Genomic DNA, 12,108 nt, shown 5'->3' on the forward strand with positions numbered 1-12,108 from the left:
TCATTTTTCCGGGGAGGGACACCGAGGGTACGGCGAAGGTGAGTGACGGCGCAAAGGTGAATAAGAGCGTTGCTGCTTCTGTTCGAAAGGTGAGTGGTCGTAACGTGGGGCTTAGGTTCAGGCATTGAGGTTCGGTGGGTCCTCGCAGGCGGGATCAGGTGAAGATCGAGTGTCCTCGGCACGGTGCACGAGGAGACGGTGGCTGACCATAGTGATTACAGCGAGGAAATGTGGCCTGATTCGTTCCAGGTGAAGCATATCGCTCTGTCATGATGTGCCCCACTGGTTCGGATCACGGTATCGGGAAGAGGTCGGTGGTGGGCGGTAGGATGGAACAGAACTGAACGCGGGACGACTTAGGGCACGTATGGGCTGGATACCTGCGTTCGCCAGTTCTTCGCGCACAAAGACCTGGATCAATCACACTGTCGGGTGGAGCTACTCGTAGAAACGATCCAGCGTAGCTGGTGGGGATGCTGCCTCTATCTCTCGCCGCACAACGCGCAGGAAGTTTTCAGTACTGGGCGGCTGGAGCTGGACGTCTTCGCACGACGACATGGCGGCGGCGTTAGAGAGCCACGCAAATTGCTGCGGTATCCGACGGCTTTTCACTTCTTCTAAGTCGATACTTGATGATGTACCACTTTAAGACTGCTGTGTTTATATTGCCACGTTCCATTTCCCAAGTTTTTGTTATCGTCCGAAAACACCGCACGATTCTCAGCGCAAACCGCGCCTGCAGTTTTCTAGAAGGTTCCGGACTGTAGTAGATCATTTCGATAAGATCACGCCCACTGTGCGAACGGTACAGATTGTTCTGGAAGCTACGCCACCGCCAGCGATAACGCTAGAACATTCGACGGCAAGAGTATAAATGCCGACGCGCTTCGCCGCTTGTCAGTTGTTGATCGAAGGCCGACGCTCCGTTCGCCGCTATCAGCCCGAGACTGCTATCTGTGCGAGACTGCTGCTGTAATTGGACTTTCAGTTTACCGGGCACAGGTTCGCCCAAATAAACAGTTAAATCCTAACACGAAGTCTCCTGTCTTCGGCCACGTCACGACCCCGTGACATCTGGTGGAGGTGCTGCTTCGTTCATGTACCGGACGCCCCCGTCAAGCCGTGAACCCAGCCCACGTCGCGGAGAAGACGCCGACACCAACCAGGAGCAGCGAACAAGCCGCCGACAGCAAGGGCTACCACCGGAGTACGGGCTTCTACCAGACAAGGCGCGGAAGACGAAGGCCATGACCGCGACTGCAGCGACAATGACAACCGCAGCGTCACAGCCCACGATGGTCATGCATCAACCCAGGGAACCACCAATTTTCCATGGGTCATCGTTCGAAGACCCGGAGTCCTGGCTGGAGACATACGACCGTGTGGCCGCCCTCAACCACTGGGACGATGACGAAAAGCTGCGTCGTGTGTTCTTCTATTTGGAAGACACCGCAAGGACTTGGCTTGAAAATCGGGAGTCCACGCTCCGAACGTGGGATGTTTTCTGCGGCGCATTCCTTCAAACGTTCGCGAGCGTCGCTCGCAAAGAGAGGGCCGCTGCTTTATTAGAGACTCGGGTTCAGCTACCAAATGAAAATGTCGCCATTTTTACAGAAGAAATGACCCGACTATTCCGTCACGCTGATCCAGACATGCCTGAGGAGAAAAAAGTTCGTTTCCTCATGCGAGGGGTCAAACAGGAGCTCTTCGCGGGACTGATGAGAAACCCACCGGTAACCGTCCAAGAATTTGTAGCAGAAGCGACCACTATCGAAAAGACCCTGGACATGCGCACCAGACAGTATAATCGTCGCCTGACTGCAGACTACGCTGCTGCTCAAGCCAGTAACTCCGGAGACCTGCGTGAAACGATCCGAGCGATCGTGCGGGAAGAGCTGCGCAAGCTGTTGCCTTCGGCCCAGCCTCAAGTGGATTCAATTGCCGACATTGTGCGAGAAGAAGTTCGGCAATCGCTTCAAATTCCCCACGCACCGCTGCCCGAGCCGGAAGCTATGAGCTACGCCGCTGCACTGCGCCACAACGCTCCTCCCCGTCCACGCCAAAACGCCGCCCCATCGCACTTCCGTCGACAGACGCCACCGCCGCCACCACCCCCACCGACGTTATACCGTTCGCCAGCGGCCCAGCGCAGTGCACCGAGGAAGACTGACGTCTGGCGCACCCCTGACCATCGCCCGCTCTGCTACCACTGCGGCGAGGCCGGACACACATACCGCCGTTGCCAGTACCGACAGATGGGACTGCGTGGCTTCGCCGTCAATGCACCGCGTCCACAGCCAGGAGAACGACCACGTGACATCGCCGACTACCTGACAGGAACTCGGTGGACACCACGAAGCCCTTCGCGTTCGCCGTCGCCCAGCCGCCGCACGTCACCGCACCACCGGCAGTACTCTGGCCCAACGCGGGGCCGGTCTCCTAGCCCGTATCCGGGAAACTAAGGGCAGCAACCGGTGGAGGTGCGGTTGCTGTGCGACGAACTACCGAAGATCCTCCGACGACGACGACGCCGCGACGGAGCTTTCCGAACACAACGCCAGCCAGGCAAAGCCCTGACGGCGAAAGCTCATTTACCGAAGGTGGCCTGACGACGCAGCATGGAAGCAGCGGAACAAGCCGACGCAGCCGTGACCCGACGCCACGCCCTAACTGTAATGCGAGACGGCGAACTAGCGACCTCGACGTTCTTATCGACGGCCACAGTGTGACTGCTCTCGTCGATACTGGAGCCGACTATTCTGTCATCAGTGGGTCGTTCGCCGCGAAGTTAAAGAAAGTTAGGACAGCTTGGAAAGGCCCTGAAATCCGCACAGCCGGAGGTCATCTCGTAACGCCTGCAGGAATCTGCACAGCGAGAGTCACCATTAACGGCCGTATTTATCCTACAGACTTCGTAGTCCTACAGCGTTGCTCGAGAGATGTCATCCTTGGCATGGACTTCTTATGCCTCCATGGTGCTGTCATCAACCTAAAAACAAAGTCGATAACGTTATCCACAGAAGAAGCACTACCGCCGCGCACGCCGTCAGGACACCATGCCTTGAATGTGCTGGAAGAACAAGTCACCATTCCGCCTCGCTCAAGCGTCATTATTTCAGTCGGCGCTCCTAAATCACCTGACTTGGAAGGCGTCGTTGAAGGCAGTCAGCATCTGTTGGTCACCCGAAATGTTTGCGTCGCAAGAGGAATTGCAGAGCTGCGGGGAGGCAAAGCAACGGTTTTGCTCACGAATTTCAGCAATGAGTACAAACATGTGAACAAAGGAACAACGGTCGCATACATCGAAGAAATTGTCGAAGCCACCCGTGCTTTCGCCCTCGCCGATTCTGCGGAACCTGCTCAGAGGAACCAAGCCCCTCCCATAGCTTTCGACGTCAATCCCAGACTTCCGAACGATAAGCAAGAACAGCTCAAGGCCCTGCTCCTGCAATACGAAGATTGCTTTTCGTCGTCATCGAAAATTCGGCAGACCCCAATCACGAAACATCGCATCATAACCGAAGAAAATGCCAGACCACTCCGTCAGAGTCCGTACAGGGTTTCGACGCGAGAACGTGAGGCCATGAAGAGACAAGTTGATGAAATGCTGCGGGATGACATTATCCAGCCGTCCAAGAGTCCATGGGCATCCCCCGTGGTGTTAGTGAAGAAAAAGGATGGGACCCTACGTTTCTGCGTCGATTATCGCCGCCTGAACAAAATCACAAGAAAGGACGTGTATCCCCTCCCACGAATAGACGACGCACTTGATCGGCTCCATAACGCCAAGTACTTTTCGTCAATGGACCTTAAGACTGGCTATTGGCAAATCGAAGTCGACGAAAGAGACCGAGAGAAGACGGCGTTCATAACACCGGACGGCCTCTTCGAGTTTAAGGTGATGCCCTTCGGCCTTTGCTCAGCCCCTGCAACGTTTCAACGCGTTATGGATACAGTACTGGCAGGATTGAAGTGGCAGACTTGCCTTGTGTACTTGGACGACGTCGTCGTGTTTTCCTCGAGTTTCGACGAGCATCTTCGGCGCCTTGAAGCTGTACTTCAAGCCATCAAGACTTCCGGACTCACACTGAAGCCAGAAAAGTGCAGATTTGCGTATGAGGAGCTCTTGTTTCTGGGGCACGTTATCAGCAAGTCTGGAGTTCGTCCCGATCCACGGAAAACAGCCGCCATCGCCGACTTCCCGCCGCCCACTGACAAGAAAGCCGTGCGCCGATTTCTGGGCCTGTGTGCCTACTATAGGCGGTTCGTGAAAAACTTCGCCCGCATCGCCGATCCTCTCACTAACCTTACCAAGGCCGACGTGCAGTTTAAGTGGGAAACGCCGCAGGAACACGCTTTCCAGGAGCTTAAACATCGCCTCCAGACGCCTCCGTTACTTGCCCATTTCGACGAATTCGCCGAGACAGAAATACATACTGACGCAAGCAGCGTAGGTCTTGGCGCCGTTCTTGTGCAGAGGGCTGACGGACTTGAAAGGGTTATTAGTTACGCCAGCCGATCGCTATCCAAAGCAGAAGCAAATTATTCCACAACAGAAAAGGAGTGCCTCGCCATCATCTGGGCTACGTCGAAATTTCGCCCCTACCTCTACGGCAGGCCCTTCAAAGTTGTGAGCGACCACCACGCATTGTGTTGGCTAGCCACCTTGAAGGACCCCTCAGGTCGCCTCGCACGATGGAGCCTGAGACTTCAAGAATATGACATTACTGTCATTTACAAGTCCGGCAAAAAACACTCCGACGCCGACTGTCTCTCTCGTGCGCCTGTCGACCAACCGCTACCCGACGACCCGGATGACGACTACTTCTTAGGAACGATAACTACCGACGACTTCGCTGAACGACAGAGGGCCGACCCGGAACTTAAGGCCCTAATAGAATACCTCGAAGGCAGGACCGCCGAAGTCCCGAAGATATTCAAGCGCGCACTTGCGTCGTTCTTTCTACGAAACGGTCTTCTACAAAAGAAAAACTTTTCACCGTTTCGAGCTAAGTACCTTCTTGTGGTGCCTTCAGCTCTTCGACCAGAACTCCTGCAGGCCCTTCACGACGATCCGACGGCAGGGCACCTCGGTGTTTCTCGCACGCTCGCGAGGATACAAGAAAGGTACTACTGGCCACGTCTTACCACCGACGTCACTCGTTATGTGAGAACATGCCGGGACTGTCAGCGACGCAAGACACCGCCGACAAGGCCAGCGGGACTTCTGCAGCCAATTGATCCACCTTGCCGACCTTTCCAGCAGATTGGTATGGACCTACTGGGGCCGTTCCCGACGTCGGCTTTCGGAAACAAGTGGATCGTGGTAGCTACCGACTACCTCACCCGCTACGCCGAGACAAAAGCCCTGCCAAAAGGCAGTGCATCCGAAGTAGCTAAATTCTTCGTCGAAAATATCGTCCTACGTCATGGCGCCCCAGAGGTCCTTATCACCGACAGAGGAACGGCATTCACTGCCGACTTAACTCAAGCAATCTTGGCATACAGCAAAACAAACCACCGCCGGACGACAGCGTACCACCCACAGACCAACGGCCTCACCGAGCGGCTTAACAAGACGATCGCTGACATGCTGTCAATGTACGTCGATGTCGAACACAAGACGTGGGACGCCATTCTTCCGTACGTGACCTTCGCATACAACACGGCGGTGCAGGAGACGACGCAGATATCGCCATACAAATTGGTCTACGGAAGGAGCCCGGCAACGACGCTCGATGCCATGTTACCCAACGTCACCGACGAAGAAAACCTCGATGTGAGCGAGTACCTTCAACGCGCCGAAGAAGCCCGACAACTTGCACGTCTCCGTATCAAGAATCAACAGACGACCGACAGCCACCGTTACAACCTTCGACGACGCTTCGTGGAATACCAGCCCGGTGAACGTGTTTGGGTGTGGACGCCGATACGCCGACGTGGACTAAGTGAAAAGCTTCTGCGACGGTACTTCGGACCGTACAGGGTGGTTCGACGGCTCGGCCCACTTGATTACGAGGTTGTCCCCGACGGCATCACGAACTCTCAACGACGCCGATCGCGACCTGAAGTCGTCCATGTCGCGCGCCTCAAGCCGTTTCATGCGCGTTAACAAACTGAACTAGTGTTTTTTTTGTTGTATCGTAATTTATTCATTGTACTTTCTTGCATTATTATTGTACTTTCATCTTTAGTTAAAGCATCGGGACGATGCCTTTTTTCAGAGGGGGGCAATGCCACGTTCCATTTCCCAAGTTTTTGTTATCGTCCGAAAACACCGCACGATTCTCAGCGCAAACCGCGCCTGCAGTTTTCTAGAAGGTTCCGGACTGTAGTAGATCATTTCGATAAGATCACGCCCACTGTGCGAACGGTACAGATTGTTCTGGAAGCTACGCCACCGCCAGCGATAACGCTAGAACATTCGACGGCAAGAGTATAAATGCCGACGCGCTTCGCCGCTTGTCAGTTGTTGATCGAAGGCCGACGCTCCGTTCGCCGCTATCAGCCCGAGACTGCTATCTGTGCGAGACTGCTGCTGTAATTGGACTTTCAGTTTACCGGGCACAGGTTCGCCCAAATAAACAGTTAAATCCTAACACGAAGTCTCCTGTCTTCGGCCACGTCACGACCCCGTGACAATATTGCCGCGAGGAGTCGCCGTAGCGCCAGACGCTACGGCGACTGTATCTCGGATGGTGAACGCGCCTTGCGTTCCAGTGGGACATTCTGTTCCCCGATGGTGGTGGTCGAACGCGCTGTTCGCCACCCGCTAAGCCGGCGCGTCTGTTTTCCTTTAGTGGGCGCAAGTCCGCCAAATAAACGGATCTCCTTCTATTTCTACTAACCTCCCGGTCTCCTGTCTTCGGGCTACCCTCACTCTTACGTGACATCTGGTGGAGGTGCGGGGTCACTTATTTGTGCACTTATTTCTTTAATCCTGTAACCATTCTGGATGATTATGTACAAGTGTATTTTGTACGACAAATGCTTGTTGGTGTGCAAAAGAACAAAAACAAAAACGCCGACCAAGGTGAAATACACAAAACTTAAAAAGACGTTTCGGCTCCCCACACGGGAGCCTTGTTCACACTTTGTTCACACTGAACACTGTGAACAAGGCTCCCGTGTGGGGAGCCGAAACGTCTTTTTAAGTTTTGTGTATTTCACCTTGGTCGGCGTTATTGTTTTTGTTATTTTGCACTATGTTTGTCCAAGACCAGACGGGATTCCGTCGGACTCTTGACTATATAAACCTTGTTGGTGTGTTTATGCTTTTTCTGCCAGGGTGACATGACCTAGTCAAGCGTTTACTCAGCCTTTAGTCGTGTTCCCCAAGGCAAAGTGTAATAATTTTGCCTTGAGTAAAATGAAAAATGAAAAAAAAATGTCGTCAATAATAGAGCATTTTTTGTAGACTACGTCAAGCTAAAGTGTGTCTTCGGCAATGCCTTCAAGAATTTGGCTGTTTTAAAGCTTTGGGCATTTTGTCGACGACATGCCGGCACAAGGCTAAAACATATAGGATCTACACCATGTACGGCTACGTCGAGGTTTGTGCACGACACGAGGGTTTTTTTCTTGGCGGCTCGTTGGCGTGCAATAGGCTTTCCCAAGAGGTCTTTCATTTTTTGTTCGCACACACGCCAATTGGTCAACTCCTTCTCGTGCCTGTCGAGCAATACAGTGGCCGTTCCCCTGAGGTGGTAGCTGACGTTTTCCAGCATCAAAGTTAGATCCCGCCGGTCGGTCTGGCTGGCACGCTCATAGCCGGTCAGCCACTTTTCGACGTGCACTTAACCATTGCCGCAGAAAGTGCTAGGGTCCTGCAAATGGGTGACAACGATGTGGCTGGGTTCAGTTGGCGTAGCGGGGGTAGATCGACGGAACTAGTTGTCGAAATGATGGAGTGCCCAAGAAGACGCGCGCTGCGAAGTTTCGTTGTATGTGTCGGACGAACCTAGCACGTCCACCGAATATGTTACGGGGAGACGACATTAGACGTATGTATTTGCAATATTTACACAACCAAAGTGATCGAGGCAACAAAAGCCAAGATGGTGCAAACAGGATGATGATGATCACTTAAGTGCATGGCTCACACCCGTTCTGGGGGATTCGCCAAGAAACTAGTGGTTAGATAGATGGGATCACATATTCATTGTAAATAAAATTAATTATAAAATCGTTAGAAAAAATGAAATTTTAGTAATTCTGAGTTTGCGATGAAAACTGCCTTGATTCGATTAAGAATTTATATACAGCAGAACAGATATCCCAGGGACAATAACCTAAAAGGAGGCTCCCAAGTAGAAAATAATAGAAATAATAAAATCCGTTGAAACTCAATTAAAATACACTTTAAGAATGTTTTTATTCAGTAATTGAAGCAGCTACATTATAAAAATTCACATCATATCCACGGAGTGACCGATGATGAGTGGGGCAAAGCGTCCGTCCGTCCGTCCGTCCGTCCGTCCGTCCGTCCGTCCGTCCGTCCGTCCGTCCGTCTGTCCGTCTGTCTGTCTGTCTGTCTGTCTGTCTGTCTGTCTGTCTGTCTGTCTGTCTGTACGCGCGTCTGTATATCTGGCCGGTTACCCCTGACGCAGAACAAGGTTAGACTAACAGGAGATTCGCCCCTAAAAATAATGCTCGATCGTTTCATCCTTGTTACACAATGAGTAAAGAGTGGAAGGAGCCAGACAGGGGACAACCCGTCTTCACTCTTGGTAGGCACATAACAATATTTTTATGTCATCACGCTCAAGTGTGTCTGTAGGGTCTTCAATAGTACCAACCTTGTGTTGCTGAAGGTGGTTACTCGTTTGACAGCAGTGATCATTGTGCCACGGGATTGTCTGGTCGTTTCACAAACAAGGACAAACGTTCTTACATGGAAAGCATGTCTCTTGTGCTCTGAGTCAGCTTGCAAGGATAAGCTAGGCAAGTGTGGAAATAATAATGAACTAAACATAAAGGTCAACCCTTTTTGAACGTCCCTCGTCTATGTCAGAACAGGCTGGCAGCAACGGGCGTGACACCACACGTGGTGGTCGTGTTCCGCTTCGTCGTATACCCATATCGTCGCACGAGTGCAACCGTGTCTCGTGTGCTTCCAACTGGCCTTTAAAACACTCGCTTGTCGGGCAACTTACACGTTTCGATGCCGTGCACGATGCTACGCTTCTGCCATTACATGCATTAAGGCGACCCCTCTGTCTGACATTCAGGTGTTTTTTCCGAAGTACTTTTGAACAATGGCGTGAATCTGCGCTATCTACACACCTGCTTGCATCGCACAGGTTGCATTTCCCACTCTAAGTGCTTTTTTTAACAGCGAAGTTGTTTTAGCCGTCGGTAATTTGTGCGGCAAAAGACGTCATCATCGTGAACAGGCAATCTTTGTTCTCTTTACCGTGAAACTGTTAAAGTATAGGCAACTTGCACTTCGCTTTGCAAAACTCCTCAGATGGGTTTAAAGTACAGATAAGTCTCTATTGGCGTCTCTTGCTCGCAAGGTGGAAGTGCTATTCAGCTAACAGCATATTGTAACACACGGTTCAATGAACACTTTCAAAAGGCTAACGTAGGCAGGGTGAACTTGTGCCCGATAATAACAACACAGCTAGAACGAAAATCTCCCAGTTGTCTCGAGGATTCACTTCTGCCTCTTCCTCTACGTTCTTCTTTTTTTTTTCCCGCACGGATCGCGCGCAGCTGGGCCCCGCAGACTCGTGCGTCGCAAACCATCCGGAGGGCACAAGTATCGGCTGGCGCGCGTAACATGAAGTCACATTGTGTCAATATCATGGTTCGTTTCATGATGCCTTCCCCTCGCCTCCGTATCGTGTATGCCACTTATTTCACTTGTTCTGGTTCGTCCACAACACTGGATAATCACAGAACTGGCTTCACTAATTGAAAAATGGCAAGAGCTTGGTACCCAAAGCTTCTAATTTAGAAAGGAAACTGACATTCTGAAAAGTGTAGCGCCTGTAAGCATGGGCTGAAAGAAAACGGACAGGCGGAAGCGTGTCGGAGTGCCTTTCTTTAGTCCGTGGTTACAAGCTTTATACCATTTTTAGAATCAACTCGCCCCGCTTTTACAGCGCTCTAAAGAAATTAAAATTTTGTCTCCTACAGTGCAATGAACTTTTCCGCGCACTGAGAGTGGACGTCCTGTGTGGTGAGAAACACTGCGGAAAACGGTGACAAGTAGTAGTACACTATACATGATATGTGAATGAGAGACGCAGACTTATCGTTTGTTTGTCGTGACGTCAACAAATTAGTGCCTCGCACAGCTCAATTCCACACCAGTGGTATGACACGTGTTAAGTACACGTGAAAGCTGCAGCATGTCGGAATTATGCTGAACACAGCCTTCACGTATAGCGTCTGTGAACTCTCTGATGTTGTCAAGGTCAGAGCCTTATGTGCCTCATAAATGGACCGCTAAAATGCACATATCGACCACTGAACTGTCTGAAACCACTGAAACTCTCTCCGGATTCGACGCACTCTGACTTAGATCGGGCCGTGAGCCTGAGTGAGTTCGGGTGGGTGATATACTGGTGAATTTGAGTCCGATTGGGGTCCGGTCGAAAAACATTTTTTTTTTTTCAGTCTGAGTTCGAGTGATTCCGGTTGAGTCTGGCTGAGGTAAATATTGGTGAGTGTGAGTGCGAGTGAGCTCTAATTGCAATCGTATTTTGTGAGTCGCCCCTGAGTGAGCTCCACTTTACATGCCCACTCATAGCCTCCTATATGCCCACTTATGGTGTTATCTACTAATTTTCAGCACTACTATAGCAGCGTTTCAACATATTAGGTTTGTACTCGAGTCTTTCCACAGATATCTGAACAATTAATGCACTACCTCATATATTGGGACCCGTGGCATGAATTAGAGGGTGCCATGACTTTCCCTCGCAAAACACCACAGAGAAAAATCTTTATCAAGATATCTCAGGCGAGTTAGGAATTTCTTGAAAATGTTCTTACAGGATGGAAACTTTTGATAACTCGATTTTGCAGGTGCGAGAGATGAAGGTGCATTTTAGAGCACCTATTACGTGGGGTGTTTCTGTTAAACAGCACTGACACCGAGAACAAGAAAGGTATTTTTACCCTAACGGACCCATGAGTCAACTAACTCAAGCTCAGGTGAAGCCGTGAGTCTGAGTAAATTCGGCTGAGTAAAGTGTTGGTGAGTTTTAGTCTGATCGAGTGAGTCTGGTCGAGAAAAAAAGTACAGTACGTTTGATTCAGAGCGAGTTCTGTTGACGACAAATTAGGTGAATCGGAATGCGAGTGAGTCCTGAGAGCAAAGTACATTTCTTGAGTAAGTCTTAGCGAGCTCCACTTCATTAGCCGACCTATGCACTGAACTAGAAGCTGAAATCGACATGCATTTGTTAGAAACATATGAACTGCGTATGGGTGGCTGTGTGACGAGAGAGCATGCTTTATCGTTGCTTCTTTGAACTGCCTATCCGAACGTGCAATATTCGAGCTACGACCACCGCTTTCGCTACAGAATAAAGATTGCGATGTTCCGGCGAAAGATCGCACGTACCGACAGCTCCGCGCATTTCCGCAGCTCCAGCGTGGCCCGCTGTCCCAGAATCACGGGCGGCGGCACTTGCCGACAGGCGACGACGATTTTTCTCCCTCTTCAAGAGAGCGCGCAGCTGCCAGCCTTCTGCTGTGAGCGCACAAGTCGCCGTTCACGTTACATGTGTCGTGCCTTCGCGTATGACCGGCTTTCTGGCGCTAGCCCGAAGTGTAAAAAAATAAGCCGCTGTTGTCCAAGCTTTTGAAAAGGCCGCATCGCAGAGCGCGTGGCCATTGAATATGTGCGGCAGCTGTTGCTTGCTGCTGCTATTCACGCTGTCTTGTTCTATCTGGAAGTGACCGATACATGGCACGTGAGAAATATCACGCGAGAAAGCAAGGACTAAGTATGCGTTTCCTTTAATATGTCTTGATTAAAGTTTGATGGCCCGAAGGCGCACGTCGTAGCATATGCTTTCAATTTGCGCAAAACATCTGCCAATGACGTTGCAGTCACTGTTTTCTTTGTAACGTCATGATTACCAGCGGAAA

The 12,108-nt window shown here is 51.1% G+C and overlaps 1 protein-coding gene across 4 annotated transcripts in view; it reads right to left on the reverse strand.

Moving 5' to 3' along the window:
- LOC119183629 (uncharacterized) overlaps positions 1–12,108 on the reverse strand; it is a 118,509-nt gene extending 106,401 nt beyond the window's left edge. Inside the window, exon 1 of one of the 4 annotated variants that reach the window (XM_075888798.1) lies at positions 11,579–12,108. In XM_075888798.1, coding sequence (XP_075744913.1) covers positions 11,579–11,594 — 16 coding nt within the window. In that variant the 5' untranslated portion in view covers positions 11,595–12,108. The remainder of the gene's footprint in view (positions 1–11,578) is intronic. The other 3 variants (XM_075888797.1, XM_075888796.1, XM_037433753.2) reach the window with 3 other exon arrangements.

The sequence above is a fragment of the Rhipicephalus microplus genome, chromosome 3 (assembly GCF_043290135.1).
Source record: "Rhipicephalus microplus isolate Deutch F79 chromosome 3, USDA_Rmic, whole genome shotgun sequence".
In the NCBI taxonomy this organism is placed as follows: domain Eukaryota; kingdom Metazoa; phylum Arthropoda; class Arachnida; order Ixodida; family Ixodidae; genus Rhipicephalus; species Rhipicephalus microplus.